The sequence below is a fragment of the Ranitomeya variabilis genome, chromosome 4, assembly GCF_051348905.1.
Source record: "Ranitomeya variabilis isolate aRanVar5 chromosome 4, aRanVar5.hap1, whole genome shotgun sequence".
In the NCBI taxonomy this organism is placed as follows: Eukaryota; Metazoa; Chordata; class Amphibia; order Anura; family Dendrobatidae; genus Ranitomeya; species Ranitomeya variabilis.
The window spans coordinates 197,880,036-197,904,198 of record NC_135235.1 but is presented as its reverse complement, the minus strand read 5'-3'; the positions used below and the strand labels follow the sequence as shown (position 1 = coordinate 197,904,198).

The 24,163-nt window shown below is 47.9% G+C and overlaps 1 protein-coding gene across 4 annotated transcripts in view; it reads right to left on the bottom strand.

The window, feature by feature from the left end:
- Window positions 1-17,380, bottom strand: part of PPP1R12C (protein phosphatase 1 regulatory subunit 12C) — a 92,211-nt gene extending 74,831 nt beyond the window's left edge. The window contains exon 1 of one of the 4 annotated variants that reach the window (XM_077259571.1): window positions 16,916-17,380. In XM_077259571.1, the coding sequence (XP_077115686.1) occupies window positions 16,916-17,248 (333 nt within the window). In that variant the 5' untranslated portion in view covers window positions 17,249-17,380. The remainder of the gene's footprint in view (window positions 1-16,915) is intronic. The other 3 variants (XM_077259570.1, XM_077259573.1, XM_077259572.1) reach the window with 3 other exon arrangements.
- Window positions 17,381-24,163: the final 6,783 nt, after the last annotated feature.

Sequence of the window (24,163 nt, the reverse complement as noted above, 5' to 3'; positions counted from 1 at the left end):
AAGAAGAGGATGATGAAGAAGAAGAGGAGGAGTTAGACGAATCCGAGTCCGCATCCTCTCTATCCGTAGTATTAGACCCAGGGGATGGGGACCGGTGTCTAGTCTTCCTTCGTTTTTTACCACCTTTTAGGCACCTGAAAGTGTCTTCCACCTGATTTTTTATCAGGGTTTTGAGGCCGGCTGCAAACCCAGGAAGCCCTTTGGATACTTTTGCTGTATACACATGCTACAAAGTCTTTTCTCCCAGGTGGTCGGAAGGTCTTCTTTACAAAGGGCACAAATCCTGTGCTTAGACTTGCCTAAACTTTTCTTCCCCGGTTGGGGATGCTCTGCATCTGTCCTTTTCCCAGACGCCGTACTGGACTCCTTGCTGTGCAGGAACCTTTGGCGTTCTTTACCGGTAACATCTTGGTGTCCTTTTTGCTGTCGTCGCTTTTGCTGCTGCTGTGGCGATGCTGGTGGTGATTTTGATAGGGGTGATGCCTCTAGGTCGCTCATGATGCCTGGTAGGGCTCAACAGAAGCGCCTGACCTGGCAACCTTTCCCCTTTTTATGTGGCGGGGATTCCTGCCATCTTTTCAAGCCCGTGTCTGCACAGTAGCGCCTTTGCCGCCGGTGCATGCGCAATGGCCCACATCGCGAAAAATCGGGAGAATTGTGGCCAAATCCCGCGCACGCGCAGTCCATCCAAGATGGCGCCGCGCATGACACGCGGGACGCTGCGAACCGGAACCCCTGGCTTTTGTAATGTGCAGGCTAATCGCCTGACGTGCGGGATGCTGCGCGCCGGAACCCCCGGCTTTTGCAGTGTGCAGGCTAATGCTCTGAAGGGAGAGCTGCGCCGCTCTCCCCACAACCACAGAGGGACCCCCCTGGATGTTGTCGCTGCTGCATGCATCTTACCTGGGGAGGTGGCCGCGAACTCCATGCCACCTCCCCCGCACACCCTAGAGGCCCACTAGCCCCAGCGGTGGTGCCTCGAGTCACACCAGCCGAGGCAGGGGGACCCCCCGCTGCCTGAGTTGGACTGATTGGCCCCGGAATCCCACGACGATCTTCCTGTTGGTAAGTCTGTAGGTCTCCCATCAAGGACAGGAAACCAACTGATGCAGGAGAGTGGTACCGGCCTTTTATCTGTAGGTTTCCTGTCCTTGGTGGGCGGATCCCCTCTCTCCGTGGTGCCGTCATGGGCGTCAGAGAAATATTTGTAATATAAGTACAGATACACTAGTAATCAAACCAGATATCAAAACAAATGAAGGACACAGGTAAAGAAGTCCCTAGAAGAACGCTAATAACATCAGTCCGACCAGAGAATCCAAATTCTTTGATCAATAAGATCATGAAGTAAACATTTATGCGCTTTAAATACAGCCAGTGAAATAACTAATCAAAAATGAATTCTCACCCATAATGGTCGTATGAAAGGACAGGCAGCCCCTACACGCATTTCGCGTAGGCTTCTTCGGGTGTCCTTCATTTGTTTTGATATCTGGTTTAATTACTAGTGTATCTGTACTTCTATTACAAATATTTTGTCCATGTTGTTACTATTATAAATTGTTTGTTTACCCAATATCATTGCTTGACTCCAATTGTTCTAATTTTATATATATAGCTGCAGGAGTTGATGATTATACTGACACATTTTAGTAGTCAGTGAATGTACGATTCATATATGTGCTCTGCATGGACTGGCAGCAGCTCTCCCGACCATCACAGCTTCATATGTATCTATGGGGCATCGGCCGCCTCTCACCCACCAGCATCCGCCGCCTGAGTCGCCTATCACCCAACAGCATCCGTCGCCTGAGTCGCCTTTCACCCACCAGCATCCGCCGCCCGAGTCACCTCTCACCCACCAGCATCCGCCGTCTGAGTCGCCTCTCACCCACCAGCATCCGCCGCCTGAGTCGCCTCTCACCCACCAGCACCCGCCGCCTGAGTCACCTATCACCCACCAGCACCCGCCATCTGAGTCGCCTCTCACCCACCAGCATCCGCCGCCTGAGTCGCCTCTCACCCACCAGCATCCGCCGCCTGAGTCGCCTCTCACCCACCAGCATCCACCACCTGAGTCGCCTCTCACCCACCAGCATCCGCCGCCTGAGTCGCTTAACACCCACCAGCACCCGCCGCCTGAGTCGCCTCTCACCCACCAGCACCCGCCGCCTGAGTCGCCTCTCACCCACCAGCACCCGCCGCCTGAGTCGCCTCTCACCCACCAGCACCCGCCGCCTGAGTCACCTCTCACCCACCCGCATCCGCCGCCTGAGTCGCCTCTCACCCACCAGCACTTGCGGCTCTTCTTTTGACTAGCTGGCCTTGAGTGACATCAGGTGTGTAGTGCCAGGCTGGCTAATCAAAAACAGGAGCCGGAGCTGCCGTCAGGTAAGGGGAGGCTTGATGGGATCCAGCCCAGCAGCCATGGATTACTGATGTGGCCTGTGAATCGAACTGCTCATCTAGATTAGTAGAATCGTATATAATTCAAATTGTATATATATGGACTAATTTGGTGGCAATCAGTTACAAAAAAAAACCACACATGTGATTAGGCCTTAAAGTGTTAATCTCAAAATCGTTAATTGCTAACATTGCAAAGTGATTGTAAGGTAAGAATCGGACGAGGATCACAACACAATGCTCGGACTGGCCATGGGGACATCACATATTTCTATGCAACTGTAACATTCGGGTGAGCCACCAGCCAGTCCGAGCATTACATTGAGATCCTTGCCTGAGTTATGCGGCCTTCTGACTTCTCTAAAGCAAGCAGCTTTCAATTTACTTCTTACTAAAAATCCTCTTTGTTCTCAGGAACGAAGGGCATTAGGCTAGCTATGTGCCCACGTTGCGGATTTGCCTCTGGAATTTTTTGTGCGGATAATGCATCTCTTGGCAGAAAACGCAGCTGCGGATTTGATGCGGATTTACTGAGTTTTTCCCCCTGCGGATTTCTATAATGGAATGGGTACCAAAACGCTGCAGATCCGCACAAAAGCAGCGACATGCTACTTTGTTTCCGCGTGGAATTTTCCGCACCATTAGCAGAGCATTTTTTTTTTTCCATTGATTTACATTGTACTGTAAATCACTTGTGGATCTGCAGCGTTTCTGCACGGTAAAAAACGCTGCGGATCAGCAGGAAATCTGCATCGTGTGCCTTAATCCTATCGTGTACTGCTCGCTGACCTGTTTACCAGCCACATCTGCAGTTTACTAGAGGGGAGGTTGGTCTCCTAGGCAAAGAGAGCAGCACTTACAAGCTCTTTTCTCTACAGATTGTAAGCACAGCTCTGATACTGACTGCAGGCACCCCACTTCGGCACCCCTGCACTCTGCTTCATAGGCAAAGTTGTTTGCAGCATTGCAGAGCGCAAAGATCAGGTCAGCGGCTGGAAGATGTCGCCTGTCCAAACAGTCAATAGATCTTGCTTTTGAACGGGAGCAGAAGAAAATCCCTGCAGCCGCGGGGACTCAGACATTTTTTTCGAGCACGCCGAAAACACTCGGCTAGCACACGAGCATGTTCACTCATCACTAGTATACTAAAGAGCCCTGGGGGTCATCATTACGATTGCCCTATTTAGAGGAATTGGCGCAACCTAAAACGCTGGAGCCTGTTCACATTCACTGTAGCGAGCCTTGCATGTCCCATCTATAGGCAGAAATACATGCTGCAGACCACAAAAAAAACTGCTCCAGGGAAAGGCGGCTTAGGGGCCCACAAGGTCAAGCGCATCTGGGAACACAGTCCCATCTTCGTAGAAGGATATTCTCAGATTGTGCATGTAAAAAATAAGAACTTTTAGAAATTCACTGCTTATTAATAATAATAATTTGTATTTATAGAGCGCCAACGTATTCTGCAGCACTTTATTAAAATTTGCAGCCGTTCTTAAAGGGGTAGCCCACTTTTCAGAAAAGAGTGTAATATACATAAAATAAACTTCTGCTGACTACAGCAGTGATATTACAGGAACAGCAAGAGTCAGCGCTCTGGCCAGTCACTTAGCTTAGCATTGTGCACGTGCCCTAGCAGTGGACCCCTTTACGGTAAGAGTTTTGAGTCCAGGTATAAAGCTCATGAGCCCAAGTGTATTCAGTCTCTGCTGACACAGGCTGGAAGCAGCAGCTTGTACTGATCAGTGTGAGTTCTCAGCAGGGAGGAGGGATAATGAGGAGCTGTCAATCAGGATAGATGGCTAACCTTCAATCTATTCAGACAGGGGATTCTCCATGTACACCAACTGCATCAGGTATGAGATCCTTCTAATATTGTAAGAGGTCCATATTACAAAATCTGGTGACAGATCAGCGTTCGGAAGGAATAAAGTGCAGTTTTTGTTGAAACTGCAGTTGTGCCACTGTGAGACGGTACCCTTTGTGTCTGAAAATTAATGCACCTGTTTAAAAAGATCATATAATTGCTGCTCCTCATATGGACCAGGTAGTTCCTGTACAAGGGGAGAAACACTAATGTTAATGGGTATATAGGTTTGTCCCCATGATTATAAGGAGCAAGCGCCAAATAACCCATCGCTAGAGGTCCATCGTACACCTTCACGTGTCTGGAAGGCTTGAAGAGCAAGACGATGAGTGTTAGTGTGCATTGTCGGAACCACGTATGCTCCTCCGTGGAACGCATACAGCCCATCGGTGTCTGCATATTTGATGCCTGCGCATGACCGAAGTTTGGAACGCGTTGATGCGCATGACCCGGACCACATCAGTGCCCACATCACTCATTACTAGGAGATGCTAAAAGTATGTGTTCCACTCCGGAGCCCACAGATTGACAGGCAACAACCCCGCCAATCTTCAGAATGATGAACTGAAAAATATCATAATTTTATGCTAGTGTAAATTATGCCCAGACTTTAGACAATATCACATTTTTGCAAAAGTGGGAGGCATTATGACCAATTAGTATAACAGGCATATTGTAGAATCATGTTAATTAAAATATACCCAAGAATCATTAAACAATGAATGATGTATATGATGACCCACAACTATGTGTGGACCCCATTAACAATGGCAGAGGTTCCTCTATATACAATAGCTCCTACAGTAGGTTATTGTTCCCCTCCTACGACCCCCTCCACATCTCCAGGTATCTGCTCCAGCCTCTGGACACTGTGCTGACAGACAGAGTTACTCTTCTTGCCACAGCTCGCATTGATGTGCCATCCTGGATGAGCTGCACTACCTGAGCAACTTCTGTGGGTTGTTGAAACCGCCTCATGCTACTGTACAGTACCTCTAGGGGTGAGAGCATTGACAAAATGCAAGTGACCAAAACAGCCCAAAATAATGAGAACAGAGAAATGGTCTGTGGTCACCCCTGCAGAACCACTCCTTTATAGGGGTTGTCTTGCTAATTCCCTATCATTTCTACCTGTTGTGTTCCATTTGCACAACAGCAGGAGAAATTGATTCACAATCAGTGTTGTTTCATAACCAGACAGGTTGATTTCACATAAGTGTGATTGACTTGGAGTTACATTGTGTGTAAATGTTCCCTTTATTTTTTTTTTTGAGATATACTGTATATAAAATATAACATTCTACCACCAAGATAAATGACACATTCTGCCACTACGACGCCTTCATGTAAAGCGGCTTCCTCAATACTTGTCACCCAGTAAAAGCACAACCGAGATATAACCAGGCGGACGGATATTTTAAGGCTCCTGACTGACAGCTCCTTCCTGCTGTCACTGGGCACCTGCCAACAATCTGCAGAGATAAGATGCTGAGTGAAAGCCTGCATCTGTGACATCTGCTGTGGGAGGTGGATGGCGGCTACTGGAAGTACAGGGCACACAGATGCCAGGACTAGAAGGGCAAGAGCCCCTGTATCCGAGACACGGCCATAATCTTTACAGCTCCTGTGTCAGGGCTGTAGATCGTATCCGAGACACGGCCATAATCTTTACAGCTCCTGTGTCAGGGCTGTAGATCAAACCTGGAAAGCTTTGGACAGGCTAAAGCACGCCACGACATTAATGGGGTTCACGGGTTTCGAAAATGCAAACGCATATTTATCAAATCTAACATGATTCTGCAAATGGTGGGTGAGGGGTCCTCTGCTCAGGATCCTCATCTCTTGGACATGACTGGAAATATTTCATGACCGGAGATATTTTCGGATTTACGTTTTCGTTTTCTGCTCCCCTTCTTCCCAGAGCCATAACTCCATGTGAAGGCTTGTCAGGCAATGTGAGGGCTTGTTTTTTGTGGGACAAGTCGTACTTTTGTATGACACCATTGGTTTTAACATATCGTGTACTGGAAAACGAGTAAAATATTTCAAGTGCGGTGAAATTGCAAAAAAAAGTGCAATTGCAGTTTTCTGGGGGGTTTTAATCACCATGTTCATTAAATGCTAAAACTGACCTGCCATTATGATTCTTAGGTCATTACAAGTTCATAGACACCAAACATGTATAGGGGCTTTTTTATTTAAGTGGTGAAAAAAAAACCGCCATTTTCCACGACCTGTAGCGTCTCCATTTTTTATGATCTTGGGCTGGGTGAAAGCCAAGCTGACATTTTTATTTATACCATTTTGGTGTACATATCTTTTGATCGGCCATTATTGCATTTTACTGCAATGTCGCGGCGTCCAAAATAATTCTAACGTTTACATTTTTTTCTTGTTACGCCGTTTAGCAATCGGGTTAATTCTTTTTTTTATATTGATAGATCAGTTGATTCTGAATGCGGCAATACCAAACTAGTATATTTGATTTTTTTATTGTTTTATTTCGAATGGGTGAAAGGGGGTTATTTGAACTCTTGTATTTTTTTTTTATATTTTTAAAAACTTTTTTTTTTTTACTTTTTGCATGCTTCAATACTGTCCATGGGAGACTAGAAGCTGCAGTTGTCTGATCGCCTCTGCTACACACAGGCGATGATCAGATTGTCTGTGTATAGCAGAAATGATGACTTGCTTTGAGCGCCGACCAATAAGCGGGATTTCCGGCGTGCTAAATGCCGCTGTCATGTTCACAGCCACGGGTGGAATCATGATTCCACCCGCAGCTGTTAGAGGCACATGTCAGCTATTCTAAACAGCTGACATGTGCCGAGAAAGATGTGGGCTCAGCGCCGGAGCCCAGGTCAAAGGGAGGGATTCTGACTTACGCCCAACATCAGAAAGGGGTTAATGTTGACGATTATGGCTTACAACCAATGAAACCCAAGCGTCATTATCTCAGTAAATTAGAATTAGCAAAAAAAACACCTGCAAAGGCTTCCTAAGAATTTAGAAAGGTCTTCAGTAGGCTCCACAATCATGACTGCTGACTTGACAGATCTCCAGAAGGCAGTCTGATACACTCCACAAGGAGGGTAAGACACAAAAGGCCATTGATAAAGAAGCTGGCTGTTCACAGAATGCAGTTTACAAGCATATTAATGGAAAGTTGAGTGGATGGAAAAAGTGTGGTAGAAAAAGATGCACAAGCAACCAGGATAATCACAGCATTGAAAGGATTGTTCAGAAATACTCAAGCTACTTACCAGGTAGCGGTGTTTTTCAGGAGTCCATGACAGCACTAACGAGAGAGGGGATCCGCCCTTCAGGGACAGGAAACCTACAGAGATAAAAGGGCGGCACCTCTCTCCCGCATCAGTTGGATTACAGAGCATGAGAGGACCTCCATTGATTAGTAACACATAAATATCTTAACACATTTCACCTTGTGACTAAATTTTGTAGAAAATTAACCTACATTAGAATATACTTATCGTGATGAAACCCATACCAGCAGAAAGGGAGGGAATATAGGAGTGCTGTCATGGACTCCTGAAAAACACCGCTACCTGGTAAGTAGCTTGAGTATTTATTCAGTCGTCATGACAGCACTAACGAGAGAATTACAGAGAAAAGAGTATTAGGGTGGGATTACTGCTTCCAGCACCCTTCTACCAAATGTGAGATCATTGGAGCTACCAAGATCTAATCTATAGTGATTCAAGAAAGTAGACGGAGATGACCATGTGGCCGCCTTACATATGTCCTCAATTGACACCTCCGATCTCTCTGCCCAGGAAGATGCCATGGCACGAGTGGAATGAGCCTTTACGCCTTCCGGGACTTCTAGGCCACCTGCTGAATAAGCCAGAGAAATTGCCTCCCTAATCCATCTACTCAAGGTGTTTTTGGACACTCTAAACCCTTTTTTGACTCCCTGATAGGATATGAACAGGGATTTGTCTTTTTTCCAGGAATCTGTTAAAGAAATATATTTAAGAAGACATCTTTTGACATCTAATGTATGGAGTTTGAGTTCCTTTGGGTTTTTAGGATTAGGACAAAAGGTAGGGAGATTTATTTCCTGGAGTCTGTGGAACCTAGATGCTACTTTTGGGAGATAGAGGGGATCAGTTCTTAATACTACTCTATCATCTCTAATCTGCATATATGGAGTTAGTCTAGAGAGGGCCTGCAAATCACTAACTCTCCTAGCAGACGTAAGAGCAATCAAAAGAGCAGTTTTTAAGGACAGGATCTTTATAGATGCAGATTCTAAAGGCTCAAAGGGGGGTTCCGTTAACGCTGAGAGGACTAAGTTTAAGTCCCACGGGGCTAGTTTATTCTTAACGATGGGTCTTGATCTAGCGGCCGCTTTAATAAACCGAGCAATCCAATAATTTTTAGCTAACCCACAATTATACAGTGCCCCCAAGGCTGAAACTTGGACTCTGAGGGTGCTTGTAGCTAGCCCCATTTCGAGACCTTTCTGCAGGAACTCCAAGATCTTTGGAATACTAGCTTTCTGACTGATAACTGATCCTGAGACTGAAAGGAATTTTCTCCTACAGTGTCCGAGTGGTACCGAAGATTGCGGGGGGACCCTCTCCACCGAAGCAATATCCATCCGGCTCGAGGACTTTCCGGCTTTAGCAGATTGATCAGCTTTACCTCCAGGACGACTACTGCCACTAGAACGTCGCTGGATGTTTGCTGCATGGGGCTTCTCCAGGGGTTGCTGCTGCTCAGAAGGCAACTGCTCCTGCTCCTGAGACTCCATTGTAACAATGGATACGAAGCATGAGGCAGCCATCGATGAATCTTTAAATAGCCGGCCCCCTAAAGGTACCTCCCCCTGATGGGGGGACAGCAGGCCAATCCCGGTGAACTGCCTGGTGCCAGCCAGTGTGTGGGAGGCCCCTCCTTTCCCCAAGACCCCTCCAATGGTACTCACAGCTTTATTCCGGAAGTACCGCCGCAAGATTCTACCAAGAACGCCCCCACGCCGATTATGCAGGGAAGAACGCTGGGCGCCGCCATGTTTTTTCTTCCATAGACGCACTGCGCATGCGCCGAGCGTCATTGCTTCTTGCCGGACTAAGCACCGCCCCCCTTATGCGCGTCACCTCCGGTGCGCCGTTTCCGGGACGCTGAGCGCAGCGCTCGTGCTGCATAGAATGCCGGTGTAAAGGGGAAGCTCTAGCCCCGACGCCGGTACCTAAGAACCCGCCGCTGCGATGCACCGCATAACACGCCCGTGCAGAGGGGACGCTCCAGCGCACAGTGCCGGCCGCAAAAGTACCGCCGCTGCGATGTGTGCCACCAGATGGGTATCGGAGGGCCTCCCACACAATACTTACCTGCACCTGGCGATGGGACACCACTCGAGCCAGCACTCCCCCTGAAGGCTGCTCCTGCCGTGCTGTTGCCTACCCCCACAGCCCTCTGTGGTGCGGCACTTCCAGCGTCGCGATCAACACCGGGGAAGGGGCCATCCCGCCTCCAGGATCGGTGAGTCGGACCTGGGTCCTAATTTCTTCGCCTTTCTTCAAAAGGCCTCTGCAGGGTCCCCTGTCAGGGACAGGAAACCAACTGATGCGGGAGAGAGGTGCCGCCCTTTTATCTCTGTAGGTTTCCTGTCCCTGAAGGGCGGATCCCCTCTCTCGTTAGTGCTGTCATGACGACTGAATAAAAGGCCATTCAAAAATTTGGGGGAGGTTCACAAGGAGTGGACTTGCTGCTGGAGTCATTGCTTCAAGAGCCACCACACACAGACTTATCCAGGACATGGACTACAAGTGTCGCATTCCTTGTGTCAAGCCACTCATGGCCAATAGACAATAACAGAAGCGTCTTAGGCTTCTTTCACACTAGCGTCAGGCTCGGCCCGTCGCGGTGCGTCGGGCCGAGGTCCCCGACGCTAGCGTTGTCTCCGCCGCACAACGGGGGCAGCGGATGCATTTTTCCAGCGCATCCGCTGCCCCATTGTGAGGTGCGGGGAAGTGGGGGCGGAGTTCCGGCCGCGCATGCGCGGTCGGAAAAAGCGGACCGTCGGGAGCAAAAAACGTTACATGTAACGTTTTTTGCTCCCGACGGTCCGCCACAGCACGGCGCAACCGTCGCACGACGGTTGCGACGTGTGGCAATGCGTCGCTAATGTTAGTCAATGCAGAAAAAACGCATCCTGCAAGCACTTTTGCAGGATGCGTTTTTTCAGCAAAACTACGCATTTGCGACGTATTGCAGTTAACGCTAGTGTGAAAGTAGCCTTACATGGGCCAAGAAAAAGAACTGGACTGTTGCTCAGTGGTCCAAGGTGTTGTTTTCAGATGAAAGTAAAATTTTGAATTTTATTTGGAAATCAAGGTCCCAGAGTCTGGAGGAAGAGTGGAGAGGCCACAATCCAAGCTGCTGGAGGTCTAGTGTGAAGTTTCCACAATCAGTGATGGTTTGGGGAGTCATGTCATCTGCTGGTGTACATCCACTGTGTTTTATCAACACCAAAGTCAGCGCAGCCGTCTACCAGGAAATTTTAGAGCACTTCATGCTTCTCTCTGCCGACAAGCTTTTTGGAGATGGAAATGTCATTCTCCAGCAGGACTTGGCACCTGTCCGCACTGCCAAAAGTACCAATACCTGGTTTACAAACAACAGTATCACTCTGCTTGATTGGCCAGCAAACTCGCCTGACCGTAACCCCATAGAGAATCTATGGAGTATTGTCAAGAGGAAGATGAGACACCAGACCCAACAATGCAGACGAGCTGAAGGCTGCTATCAAAGCAACCTGGGCTTCCATAACCTCTCAGCAGTGCCACAGGCTGATCGCCTCCATGCCACGCCGCGTTTGATGCAGTAACGGATGCAGAAGGAGCCCTGACAAAGCATTGAGTGCATTTACTGAACATACATTTCAGTAGGCAAACATTTTGGATTTTTTAATCATTTTTCAAGCTGGTGCTATAAAGTATTCTAATTTACTGAGATAATGACGTTTGGGTTTTCATTGGCTGTAAGCCATAATCATCAACATTAACAGAAATGAACACTTGAAATAGATCACTCTGTTTGTAATGACTCTGTATAATATACGAGTTACACTTTTTGTATTGAAAAACTGAAATAAATTAACTTTTTGATGATATTCTAATTTTGTGAGACGCACTTGTAGTATCTGACCTGGCGCAGGGCACACAGCATATACAGTAGTATCTGACCTGGCGCAGGGCACAAAGCATATACAGTAGTATCTGACCTGGCGCAGGGCACACAGTATATACAGCAGTATCTGACCTGGCGCAGGGCACACAATATATACAGTAGTATCTGACCTGGCGCAGGGCACACAGTATATAGAGTAGTATCTGACCTGGCGCAGGGCACACAGTATATACAGTAGTATCTGACCTGGCGCAGGGCACACAGTAGTATCTGACCTGGCGCAGGGCATACAGTATATACAGTAGTATCTGACCTGGCGCAGGGCACACAGTATATACAGTAGTATCTGACCTGGCGCAGGGCACACAGTAGTATCTGACCTGGCGCAGGGCATACAGTATATACAGTAGTATCTGACCTGGCGCAGGGCACACAGCATATACAGTAGTATCTGACCTGGCGCAGGGCACACAGCATATACAGTAGTATCTGACCTGGCGCAGGGCACACAGTATATACAGTAGTATCTGATCTGGCGCAGGGCACACAGTATATACAGTAGTATCTGACCTGGCGCAGGGCACACAGTATATACAGTAGTATCTGACCTGGCGCAGGGCACACAGTATATACAGTAGTATCTGACCTGGCGCAAGGCACACAGTATATAGTATCTGACCTAGCGCAGGGCACACGCAGTATATAGTAACTTACCTTCTGCAGGGCACAAGCAGTATATAGTAACCGACCTTCTGCAGGGCACACGCAGTATATAGTAACCGACCTTCTGCAGGGCACACACCGTATATAGTATCTGACCTTCTGCAGGGCACACACAGTATATAGTATCTGACCTTCTGCAAGGCACACCCAGTACATAGTAACTGACCTTCTGCAGGGCACACCCAGTATATAGTATCTGACCTTCTGCAGGGCACACACAGTATATAGTATCTGACCTTCTGCAGGGCACACCCAGTATATAGTATCTGACCTTCTGCCCGGCACACACAGTATATAGTATCTGACCTGGCGCAGGGCACACAGTATATAGTATCTGACCTTCTGCAGGGCACACGCAGTATATAGTATCTGACCTTCTGCCCGGCACACGCAGTATATAGTATCTGACCTGGCGCAGGGCACACGCAGTATATAGTAACTGACCTTCTGCAGGGCACACACACAATATATACGGTAGTTTCTGACCTGGTGCATTGCACACAGTATATAGTATCTGACCTGCTGCAGTGTACATACAGTATAAACACACAGTATATAGTCTCTCACCTGGTGCAGTGCACACAGTATATACACAAATAGTATATACACACAATACACAGTCACCGACCTGGTGCGCACACACAGTATATACAGTCACCGACCTGGTGCGCACACACAGTATATACAGTCACCGACCTGGTGCGCACACACAGTATATACAGTCACCGACCTGGTGCGCACACACAGTATATACAGTCACCGACCTGGTGCGCACACACAGTATATACATTCACCGACCTGGTGCGCACACACAGTATATACAGTCACCGCCCTGGTGCGCACACACAGTATATACAGTCACCGACCTGGTGCGCACACACAGTATATACATTCACCGACCTGGTGCACACACACAGTATATACAGTCACCGCCCTGGTGCGCACACACAGTATATACAGTCACCGACCTGGTGCGCACACACAGTATATACAGTCACCGACCTGGTGCGCACACACAGTATATACAGTCACCGACCTGGTGCGCACACACAGTATATACAGTCACCGACCTGGTGCACACACAGCATATACAGTCACCGGCCTGGTGCACACACAGCATATACAGTCACCGGCCTGGTGCACACACAGTAGATATACACACATCTATATACATAATTGTCTAAGGGGTACTTCCGTCTGTCTGTCTGTCTGCAACTTCCGTCACGGAAATCCCGCATCGCTGATTGGTCTCGCCAGCTGCCTGTCATGGCTGCCGCGACCAATCAGCGATGGGCACAGTCCGATTAGTCCCTCCCTACTCCCCTGCAGTCAGTGCCCGGCGCCCGCATACTCCACTCCAGTCACCGCTCACACAGGGTTAATGCCAGCGGTAACGGACTGCATTATTCCGCGGGTAACGCACTCCGTTAACGCTGCTATTAACCCTGTGTGTCCCCAACTTTTTACTATTACTATGTAAAAAGATCTAATGTTGCAAATAATAATAAAAAAAAGGTTATTGTCACCCTGCGACGTCGTCCAATGTCCTCGGCAGTGCAAGCGGCAGGTTCCGGTGCCAAGGATGCTATGCGAGAAGGACCTGCCATGACGTCACGGTCATGTGACCGCGACGTCATCACAGGTCCTGCGCTCATACCAACTCTGGGAGCGGAAGCTGCCGCGTGCACCGCACACTGGCGCCAGGACTTCAAGGGGTCTTCGGAAGGTGAGTATATGTTTATTTTTTATTTTAAGTCTTTTTTAACCACGCATATAGTGCCTATATTGCTATATACTACGTGGGCTCTGTTATACGCTACGAGCGTGGGCTCTGTTATACGCTACGAGCGTGGGCTCTGTTATACGCTACGAGCGTGGGCTCTGTTATACGCTACGAGCGTGGGCTCTGTTATACGCTACGAGCGTGGGCTCTGTTATACGCTACGAGCGTGGGCTCTGTTATACGCTACGAGCGTGGGCTCTGTTATACGCTACGAGCGTGGGCTCTGTTATACGCTACGAGCGTGGGCTCTGTTATACGCTACGAGCGTGGGCTCTGTTATACGCTACGAGCGTGGGCTCTGTTATACGCTACGAGCGTGGGCTCTGTTATACGCTACGAGCGTGGGCTCTGTTATACGCTACGAGCGTGGGCTCTGTTATACGCTACGAGCGTGGGCTCTGTTATACGCTACGAGCGTGGGCTCTGTTATACGCTACGAGCGTGGGCTCTGTTATACGCTACGAGCGTGGGCTCTGTTATACGCTACGAGCGTGGGCTCTGTTATACGCTACGAGCGTGGGCTCTGTTATACGCTACGAGCGTGGGCTCTGTTATACGCTACGAGCGTGGGCTCTGTTATACGCTACGAGCGTGGGCTCTGTTATACGCTACGAGCGTGGGCTCTGTTATACGCTACGAGCGTGGGCTCTGTTATACGCTACGAGCGTGGGCTCTGTTATACGCTACGAGCGTGGGCTCTGTTATACGCTACGAGCGTGGGCTCTGTTATACGCTACGAGCGTGGGCTCTGTTATACGCTACGAGCGTGGGCTCTGTTATACGCTACGAGCGTGGGCTCTGTTATACGCTACGAGCGTGGGCTCTGTTATACGCTACGAGCGTGGGCTCTGTTATACGCTACGAGCGTGGGCTCTGTTATACGCTACGAGCGTGGGCTCTGTTATACGCTACGAGCGTGGGCTCTGTTATACGCTACGAGCGTGGGCTCTGTTATACGCTACGAGCGTGGGCTCTGTTATACGCTACGAGCGTGGGCTCTGTTATACGCTACGAGCGTGGGCTCTGTTATACGCTACGAGCGTGGGCTCTGTTATACGCTACGAGCGTGGGCTCTGTTATACGCTACGAGCGTGGGCTCTGTTATACGCTACGAGCCTGGGCTCTGTTATACGCTACGAGCCTGGGCTCTGTTATACGCTACGAGCCTGGGCTCTGTTATACGCTACGAGCCTGCGCAATACGCTACGAGCCTGCGCAATATGCTACGAGCCTGCGCAATATGCTACGAGCCTGCGCAATATGCTACGAGCCTGCGCAATATGCTACGAGCCTGCGCAATATGCTACGAGCCTGCGCAATATGCTACGAGCCTGCGCAATATGCTACGAGCCTGCGCAATATGCTACGAGCCTGCGCAATATGCTACATGCCTGCGCAATATGCTACATGCCTGCGCAATATACTACATACCTGTGCAATATACTACATACCTGTGCAATACACTAAGTGGCTATGTTATATACTACGTGGCTGTTATATACTACGTAGCTATGTTATATACTACGTAGCTATGTTATATACTACGTAGCTATGTTATATACTACGTAGCTATGTTATATACTACGTAGCTATGTTATATACTACGTAGCTATGTTATATACTACGTAGCTATGTTATATACTACGTAGCTATGTTATATACTACGTCACTGTGAAATATAGTACGTAGCCTGTGCTATATACTACCTACATATTCTAGAATACCCGATATGTTAGAATCGGGCCACCATCTAGTATATATATATATATACATATACACACACAGTGGCTGACCTGGTGCAGTGTGCACACACACAGTAAATATATACACACAGTATCTGACCTGGTGCACACAGGATATACACACACAGTGTCTGACCTGGTGTAGGGCACACACATATATATATATATATATATATATATACACACACACAGTGGCTGACCTGGAGCAGCGCGCGCACACACACAGTACATACACACACGCACAGTATATACACAAAGTATACAGTCTCTGACCTGGTGCACACAGTATATACACAGTGTCTGACCTGGTGTAGGGCACACACACACAGTATATATATATACACACACACACACACAGTGCCTGACCTGGTGCACACAGAATACACACAGTACATACACAGTATATATACACACAGTGTTTGACCTGGTGCAGTGCGCACACACAGTATACATACACACACAGTCTGACCCGATGCACACAGTATATACACACACAAATATATATATATATATATATATATATATATATATATATATACACACACACACATATACATACACACACACACACAGTATATACACAGTGTCTGACCTGGAACACACAGTATATATAAACACACACGATATATATACATACACACTATATCCACACGGCGTCTGACCTGGTGCAGGGCGCACACGGTATATACACACACGATATATATACGTACACACTGTATATACACAGTATATACACACGGTGTCGGTGTCTGACCTGGTGCAGTGCACACACAGTGTATATATATATATATATGTATATATATATATATATATATATATATATATATATATATATATATATATATATACACATACACACACAGTACACACACACAGTATATATATATGCATACACACTATATCCACACGGTGTCTGACCTGGTGCAGGGCGCACACGGTATATACACACACGATATATATACGTACACACTGTATATACACAGTATATACACACGGTGTCGGTGTCTGACCTGGTGCAGTGCACACACAGTGTATATATATATATATATATGTATATATGTATATATACACATACATACACACACAGTATACATATACACAGTATATACACACGGTGTCTGCCCTGGTGCAGGGCGCACACAGTATATATATATATATATATATATATATATATATATATATATACACACACAGTATATATATATGCATACACACTATATCCACACGGTGTCTGACCTGGTGCAGGGCGCTGATGCCGTCCGTGTTGGTGCTGTCGATCACCTCCTCCCCCGCCTGTCCCCGCAGCATGTCCTCCGCCTCCAGTAAGTCTCCCCCGGCACAGGCTGCCAGGAACTCCGCCGCCCGCTCGAAGCGCACAGTGCGGCCGTCGCCGTCCCCCCGGTTGCCCGGCTCCCCCTCATCTTCCTCCTTGCCGTCCCCCGTTCTCCTCTTGCGCCGCTGCCACCGTGGCTCCGCCGCCTCCTGGTTGGTGCAGGACCGGGCCCACTGCCGGAGCTGCTCCTTCCGCCTCTCCTTCGCCTGCGCAGCGGCGGCAGCTCCTTCCGCCATGTTTTGTTTATGTCTCTCCCTTGTGCCGCCGCCGCCTGTGCCCCCCTTCTCCTCCTCCTCCGCCCTTACGCCTCAGATTCCTGCCGCCAGACTGCTGCTCTGCGTGATGACGTCACCAGCCTGCGCCTCACGGCCCGATGGGAGCTGTAGTTCCTATAGCCGGGGGCCTGTGGTCGGGTGTCATTACTCCCACAGTACACGGGTGTCTGTACGAGACCCCACAGCTGCCGCCCCCTGGAGTGCGCTACTGACCGTTATCACGGGGCGGCGGGGCTGTATCGCGGCAGGGGCGTCCGTGCCGACATACCAGGAGCACAGCGACACCTGCAGGACACCAGCGGTGCTGCTCCGCATACAGCCCCGTGTCCCGTCCGCACCGGCTCCAGGAGACCAAAGAAACGCGTCTGTTTTTATCTTTTGTGCACACTGAGTTGTTTCGCTGACTTTTCGGTGCAGAAACTGAGCGGAATCCCAAAGTTCTGCATCTTTTTGATATTTGCAAGGGTCTGTCCAGCCGGTGCCGGTGTCCGCCCTCCCTCCGCCTTGTGCTCCGGACCGTAGCACCCTGTACACATTTATTATTTATTTTGTACCCGACTGCTTTGTTTTTTACAAACTGTCTCTATTACCTTGAATGCAACTTGTACAATGTGAACAGCTACATATAATACGTTTACTGAAACTTAGAAAATAGTGATTTTAAGACCAAAAGGGTTTAGTTATTAATGTATTTATTTATTTGTAGGGTAATATAACCTGATAATACATATTAAATAATGTAGCCCAACTGTGTGTGTGAAGAGCCGCCGGCCGATCCGTGCAATGTGTGCCGATTTATACGGCCGACTGCGCCATACAAGCAATTCACACTGTACAAACCGCGGCCGGCGTAAATCAGATCCCACCTGCAGCTTGGGATATATATGTCTCTGTAACACATAGTCAACATCTGGCAACTATAGCCAGAGACCGGACTAGTCCAGCGCAGCTACAGGTGATTATACATAGGATACATAGGAACAGACCTGTCCGTCATCTCCAGCAGCACAGGAAGAGACCTGTCCGTCATCTCCAGCAGCACAGGAAGAGACCTGTCAATCATCTCTAGTAGCACAGGAAGAGACCTGTCAATCATCTCTAGCAGCATCTGAAGAAACCTGTCAATCATCTCTAGCAGCACAGGAAGAGACCTGTCAATCATCTCTAGCAGCACAGGATGAGACCTGTCAATCATCTCTAGCAGCACAGGATGAGACCTGTCAATCATCTCCAGCAGCACAGGAAGAGAACTGTCAATTATCTCCAGGTGCACAGGAAGAGACCTGTCAATCATCTCTAGCAGCACAGGAAGAGAACTGTCAATTATCTCCAGGTGCACAGGAAGAGACCTGTCAATCATCTCTAGCAGCACAGGAAAAGACCTGTCAATCATCTCCAGCAGCACAGGAAAATACCTGTCAATCATCTCTAGCAGCACAGGAAGAGACCTGTCAATCATCTCTAGCAGCACAGGAAGAGACCTGTCAATCATCTGTAGCAGCACAGGGAGAGACCTGTCAATCATCTGTAGCAGCACAGGAAGATACCTGTCAATCATCTCTGGCAGCACAGGGAGAGACCTGTCAATCATCTCTAGCAGCACAGGAAGAGACCTGTCAATCATCTCTAGCAGCACAGGAAGTGAACTGTCAATCATCTCTAACAGCACAGGAAAAGACCTGTCAATCATCTCCAGCAGCACAGGAAAAGACCTGTCAATCATCTCTAGCAGCACAGGAAGAGACCTGTCAATCATCTCCAGCAGCACCGGAAGAGACCTGTCAATCATCTCCAGCAGCACCGGAAGAGACCTGTCAATCATCTCTAACAGCACAGGAAGAGACCTGTCAATCATCTCTAGCAGCATCTGAAGAGACCTGTCAATCATCTCTAGCAGCACAGGAAGAAACCTGTCAATCATCTCTAGCAGCACAGGAAGAAACCTGTCAATCATCTCTAGCAGCACAGAAAGAGACCTGTCAATCATCTCTAGCAGCACAGGAAGAGAACTGTCAATCATCTCTAACAGCACAGGAAAAGACCTGTCAATCATCTCCAGCAGCACAGGAAGAGACCTGTCAATCATCTCCAGCAGTACCGGAAGAGACCTGTCAAATCATCTCCAGCAGCGCAGGAAGAGACCTGTCAATCATCTCTAACAGAACAGGAAGAGACCTGTCAATCATCTCTAGCAGCATCTGAAGAGACCTGTCAATCATCTCTAGCAGCACAGGAAGAAACCTGTCAATCATCTCTAGCAGCACAGGAAGAGACCTGTCTGTCATCTCTAGCAGCATCGGAGGAAACCTGTCAATCATCTCTAGCAGCAGAGGAAGAGACCTGTCAATCATCTGTAGCAGCACAGGAATAGACCTGTCAATCATCTCCTGCAGCACAGGAAAAGACCTGTCAATCATCTCTAGCAGCACAGGAAGAGACCTGTCAATCATCTCCAGCAGCACCGGAAGAGACCTGTCAATCATCTCCAGCAGCGCAGGAAGAGACCTGTCAATCATCTCTAGTAGCACAGAAATACACCGTCAGTCATCTGTAGCAGCACAGGAAGAGACCTGTCAATCATCTCTAGTAGCACAGAAATGGACCTGTCAATTATCTCTAGTAGCAATGGGAATAGCCGGTCCAGTCTCGTGTATGGCTATGGTGCTCGGCCAGAACCTAAAAGTAAATTCGGCATTTCATAAAAAATATATCTATACTACATGAATAGTATTGATCTTCTCTATACTCCAGGATCTGGGGGCTACTGCACCCCTGTACCCATTAATGTTATTCCCTTGAGTCACGTTATGCCAGGATGTGCTATCATGTCATCCATGGTTATATTCCTCCGCGATCCCAGTGTGAATCCCGTTTGTAGGGTCCGGGAATACTAAGTTGCGGTATATGTCGGTTTATACGTGTTTGAGGTCTTATAGCAACTAATGAATCCGTCCTGTGTAGTGTCCCAGAAAGCCCGCAGTGTGCAAATAGCCCCTACCTTGGGCACACAGCGTCTGCTCAGTGCAAGAACCGCAGGTGACAATAGGAAGGATTATGGCAATTAGTCATTGCAACCGGTTCGGCTCTCACATGATGGATTATTGCAGACATACAACCTGCAACAACTGGGAAAAATCTGCACCAAAGCTGCACAGAAATTTGCAATGTTGCAGATGAAATCCACAGCAATATCTGAGACAAATCCACACGTAACCTTTAGTCCTTCAAGAAAACGATTAATTTTGGGTTTTCAGGACCAATATAGTTTCTCATTTTTGCCTCAAAATTATCCCGAGAGCAGTGACATAGCTGACATTGTTGTGTGAGAACTTGTTTTTTTGTATTTCTTTTCTCATCTAGTATACAGCATGTGAAATTTGTATTAAATCACCAATTTTCTAAGTAACTATATTTCTAAAGGTGCTATTACAATGAAATTCTCACCAGATGTCAGTAACAACCCATCCAATCCACGAAGGCAAAGGAATCATGTCCATAAATTAAAGTAAGTGTAATAATGTGAAATTACACAGGGTATTGAACACATGAAGAAAGAAAAGTGCAAAAAACCCTGGGAAGTCAAGACACCAGATGAAATATATCAGTAATTAGACAGCAGTCCTGCCACTTAGTGAAAATAATATCAGCTGGTTCAACTGATGGCCTATAAAAAGGTGTCTCATTACTAAGGTGTCCCATAAGAAACATCTCATGATGGGTAAACCAAGTGAGCTGTCTCAAGAGCTTTGCAACCTTATTGTTGCAAAATATGCTGATAGCATTGGTTACAGAATAATTTATAAACTACTAAAGGTTACAGTGAGTACTTGGAGCGCCCGCTAGGGCCTAGGGGATTCTCGGTACCGGGTTCGGTGGTCGTTAAAGGGGTAGTCACAGGGACAGTGACCCGGTCCATGGCCCTGGGCGTCCAAGTTAAAGGGAAAGTCTTAAAAGGGGTTGTTTTGAATAAAGAATGTTCGTGACGCCACCTGTGGTATTCGGTCAGTGATGACCAATGCTGCTTAAAGGGGTCCACTGGGGATGATGTTATTGCAGCAGGGATGTTATGGCTTCCCACAGGTGAAGCTTAGTCCCCAGGGCTCCCGGTGTAGTGGCAAAGATATAGTAGATGGTGTAGTGCCAGAAAGAATTAGAGGACACAAGGTTGCAGTCTCTTTACCTTTTACTGGTAGATTGCAGGCACAGTCCAGGGTACGGATCACAGGTGATGGTGAGGTCCGGCCAGCCTGGAAGCGATTTGGAATCCCCCTAGCCAGGTGGGGTTGGAAGCCTTCCTTACTGCGCTGTAGTGTGCATCCCTTGCTGCCTGAGGCTTCACACAAGGTCCTCTCTCTCTATGTCCTGTATGTAGGACAGTACCGCATGGCAGGCAACTCAAGCCTTTTTACAGGTGCGGAGACTCCGGGCTCTATAAGCTGCTGGGCCTTCGGGTGTGGTTGTGGACAGGTGACTTGAAATCCCCTGCCCTCTGGTTTCTGCTGTGGGGCATACAGTCCCACACAGCCTCGGACTCCTGGTATCCAGTTCTTGCGCTTTAGCGTGGATGGAGCCCAGTCGCAGCTCCCCTCCCCTCTCTTCACTTCTCTTGTGCTTCTTCTCCCCTCACACTCTCTGCAGACTGTCCTGTCAGGAGCTGCAGAACCTCGTGTCTGCACGGCTCCAGTTCTTCTCTCTCTCACTCTCCTCCACTACTGGCTCCTACTGACGACTACCTCCACTCGCTAACTCCTCCTCCAAGCCAGAATATATATAGGGAAGCTCCCCTTAAACCGGGTTCAGAATTCCCCCTTCTGGCCTGGAGTCAGAAAATGTTGCATGTATGTTCTACTGTTGTGAATTTGCTTTTTGGCTCCCTCTAGTGGTTACTAGTGATTTGACTCTGGGTATGTCAGTCATCCCTTGTATGCTCACCTGGGCCGTTAGTTCAGGGGTGTTGCTATATAAGCTCCCTGGACCTTCAGTTCAATGCCTGGCAACGTTGTAATCAGAGCTAATCTGTTGTGCTCTTGTCTACTGATCCTGGTTCCTGCTAGATTAAGCTAAGTCTGCTTTCTTGCTTTTTGCTATTTGTTTTTTGTTTGCATTTTTGTCCAGCTTGTACTTAATCTGTATCCTGTCCTTGCTGGAAGCTCTAGGGAGCTGGTGTTCTCCCCCCGGGCCGTTAGACGGTTCGGGGGTTCTTGAATTTCCAGCGTGGATGTTTGATAGGGTTTTTGTTGACCATATAAGTTATCTTACTACATTCTGCTATTAGTAAGCGGGCCTCTCTTTGCTAAACCTAGTTCATTTCTATGTTTGTCATTTCCTCTTACCTCACCGTTATTATTTGTGGGGGGCTTGTATCCTACTTTTGGGGTCCTTTCTCTGGAGGCAAGAGAGGTCTTTGTTTTCCTCTTCTAGGGGTAGTTAGTTCTCCGGCTGGCGCGAGACATCTAGCGACCAACGTAGGCATGTTCCCCGGCTACTTCTAGTGTTGGCGTTAGGAGTAGATATATGGTCAACCCAGTTACCACTGCCCTATGAGCTGGATTTTTGTACTTCGCAGACTTACCTATTTCTCTGAGACCCTCGCCATTGGGGTCATAACAGTTTGCCAGGCCAGTATTAAATGTTAAATGCATTGCAGAAGCGGGATTATAAGAAAGAAAATTCTGAGTTGTTTTTTTTTTCCTCTCTCTCATTTTTTTTTTTCTTTTCCCCTTTACCTCTGAGTGGCTCAAGCTTGCTGTAGACATGAATGTCCAGACCTTGATTACAAGTGTGGACCAGCTTGCTGCTCGTGTGCAGGGCATACAAGATTATGTTACCAGAAATCCTATGTCAGAACCTAAGATACCGATTCCTGAATTGTTTTTCGGAGACCGATTTAAGTTTAGGAATTTCAGGAATAATTGTAAATTATTTTTGTCCCTGAGACCCTGTTCATCTGGAGACTCCGCTCAGCAAGTGAAAATTGTTATTTCTTTTTTACGGGGCGACCCTCAGGATTGGGCCTTCTCGCTGGCGCCAGGAGATCCGGCATTGGCGGATATTGATGCGTTTTTTCTGGCGCTCGGTTTACTTTATGAGGAACCCAATCTTGAGATTCAGGCAGAAAAAGCCTTGCTGGCTATGTCTCAGGGCCAGGACGAGGCTGAAGTGTATTGCCAAAAATTTCGGAAATGGTCCGTGCTGACTCAGTGGAACGAGTGTGCACTGGCCGCAAATTTTAGAAATGGCCTTTCTGAAGCCATTAAGAATGTGATGGTGGGTTTCCCTATTCCCACAGGTCTAAATGATTCCATGGCCCTGGCTATTCAAATTGACCGGCGGTTGCGGGAGCGCAAAACCGCAAATTCACCTATGGTGCTGTCTGAACATACACCTGATTTAATGCAATGTGATAGAATCCTGACTAGAAATGAGCGGAAAATTCATAGACGCCAGAATGGCTTGTGTTACTACTGTGGTGATTCTACACATGTTATCTCAGCATGCTCTAAACGTCTAACTAAGGTTGTTAGTCCTGTCACCGTTGGTAATTTGCAACCTAAATTTATTCTATCTGTAACTTTGATTTGTTCACTGTCATCTTATCCTGCCATGGCGTTTGTAGATTCAGGTGCTGCCCTGAGTCTTATGGATCTGTCATTTGCCAAGCGCTGTGGTTTTGTTCTTGAGCCATTAGAAAATCCTATCCCTCTTAGGGGTATTGATGCTACGCCGTTGGCAGAAAATAAACCGCAGTTTTGGACACAGGTTACCATGTGTATGACTCCTGAACATCGGGAGGTTATACGTTTTCTTGTTTTGCATAAAATGCATGATTTGGTTGTTTTGGGGTTGCCATGGTTGCAGACCCATAATCCAGTCTTG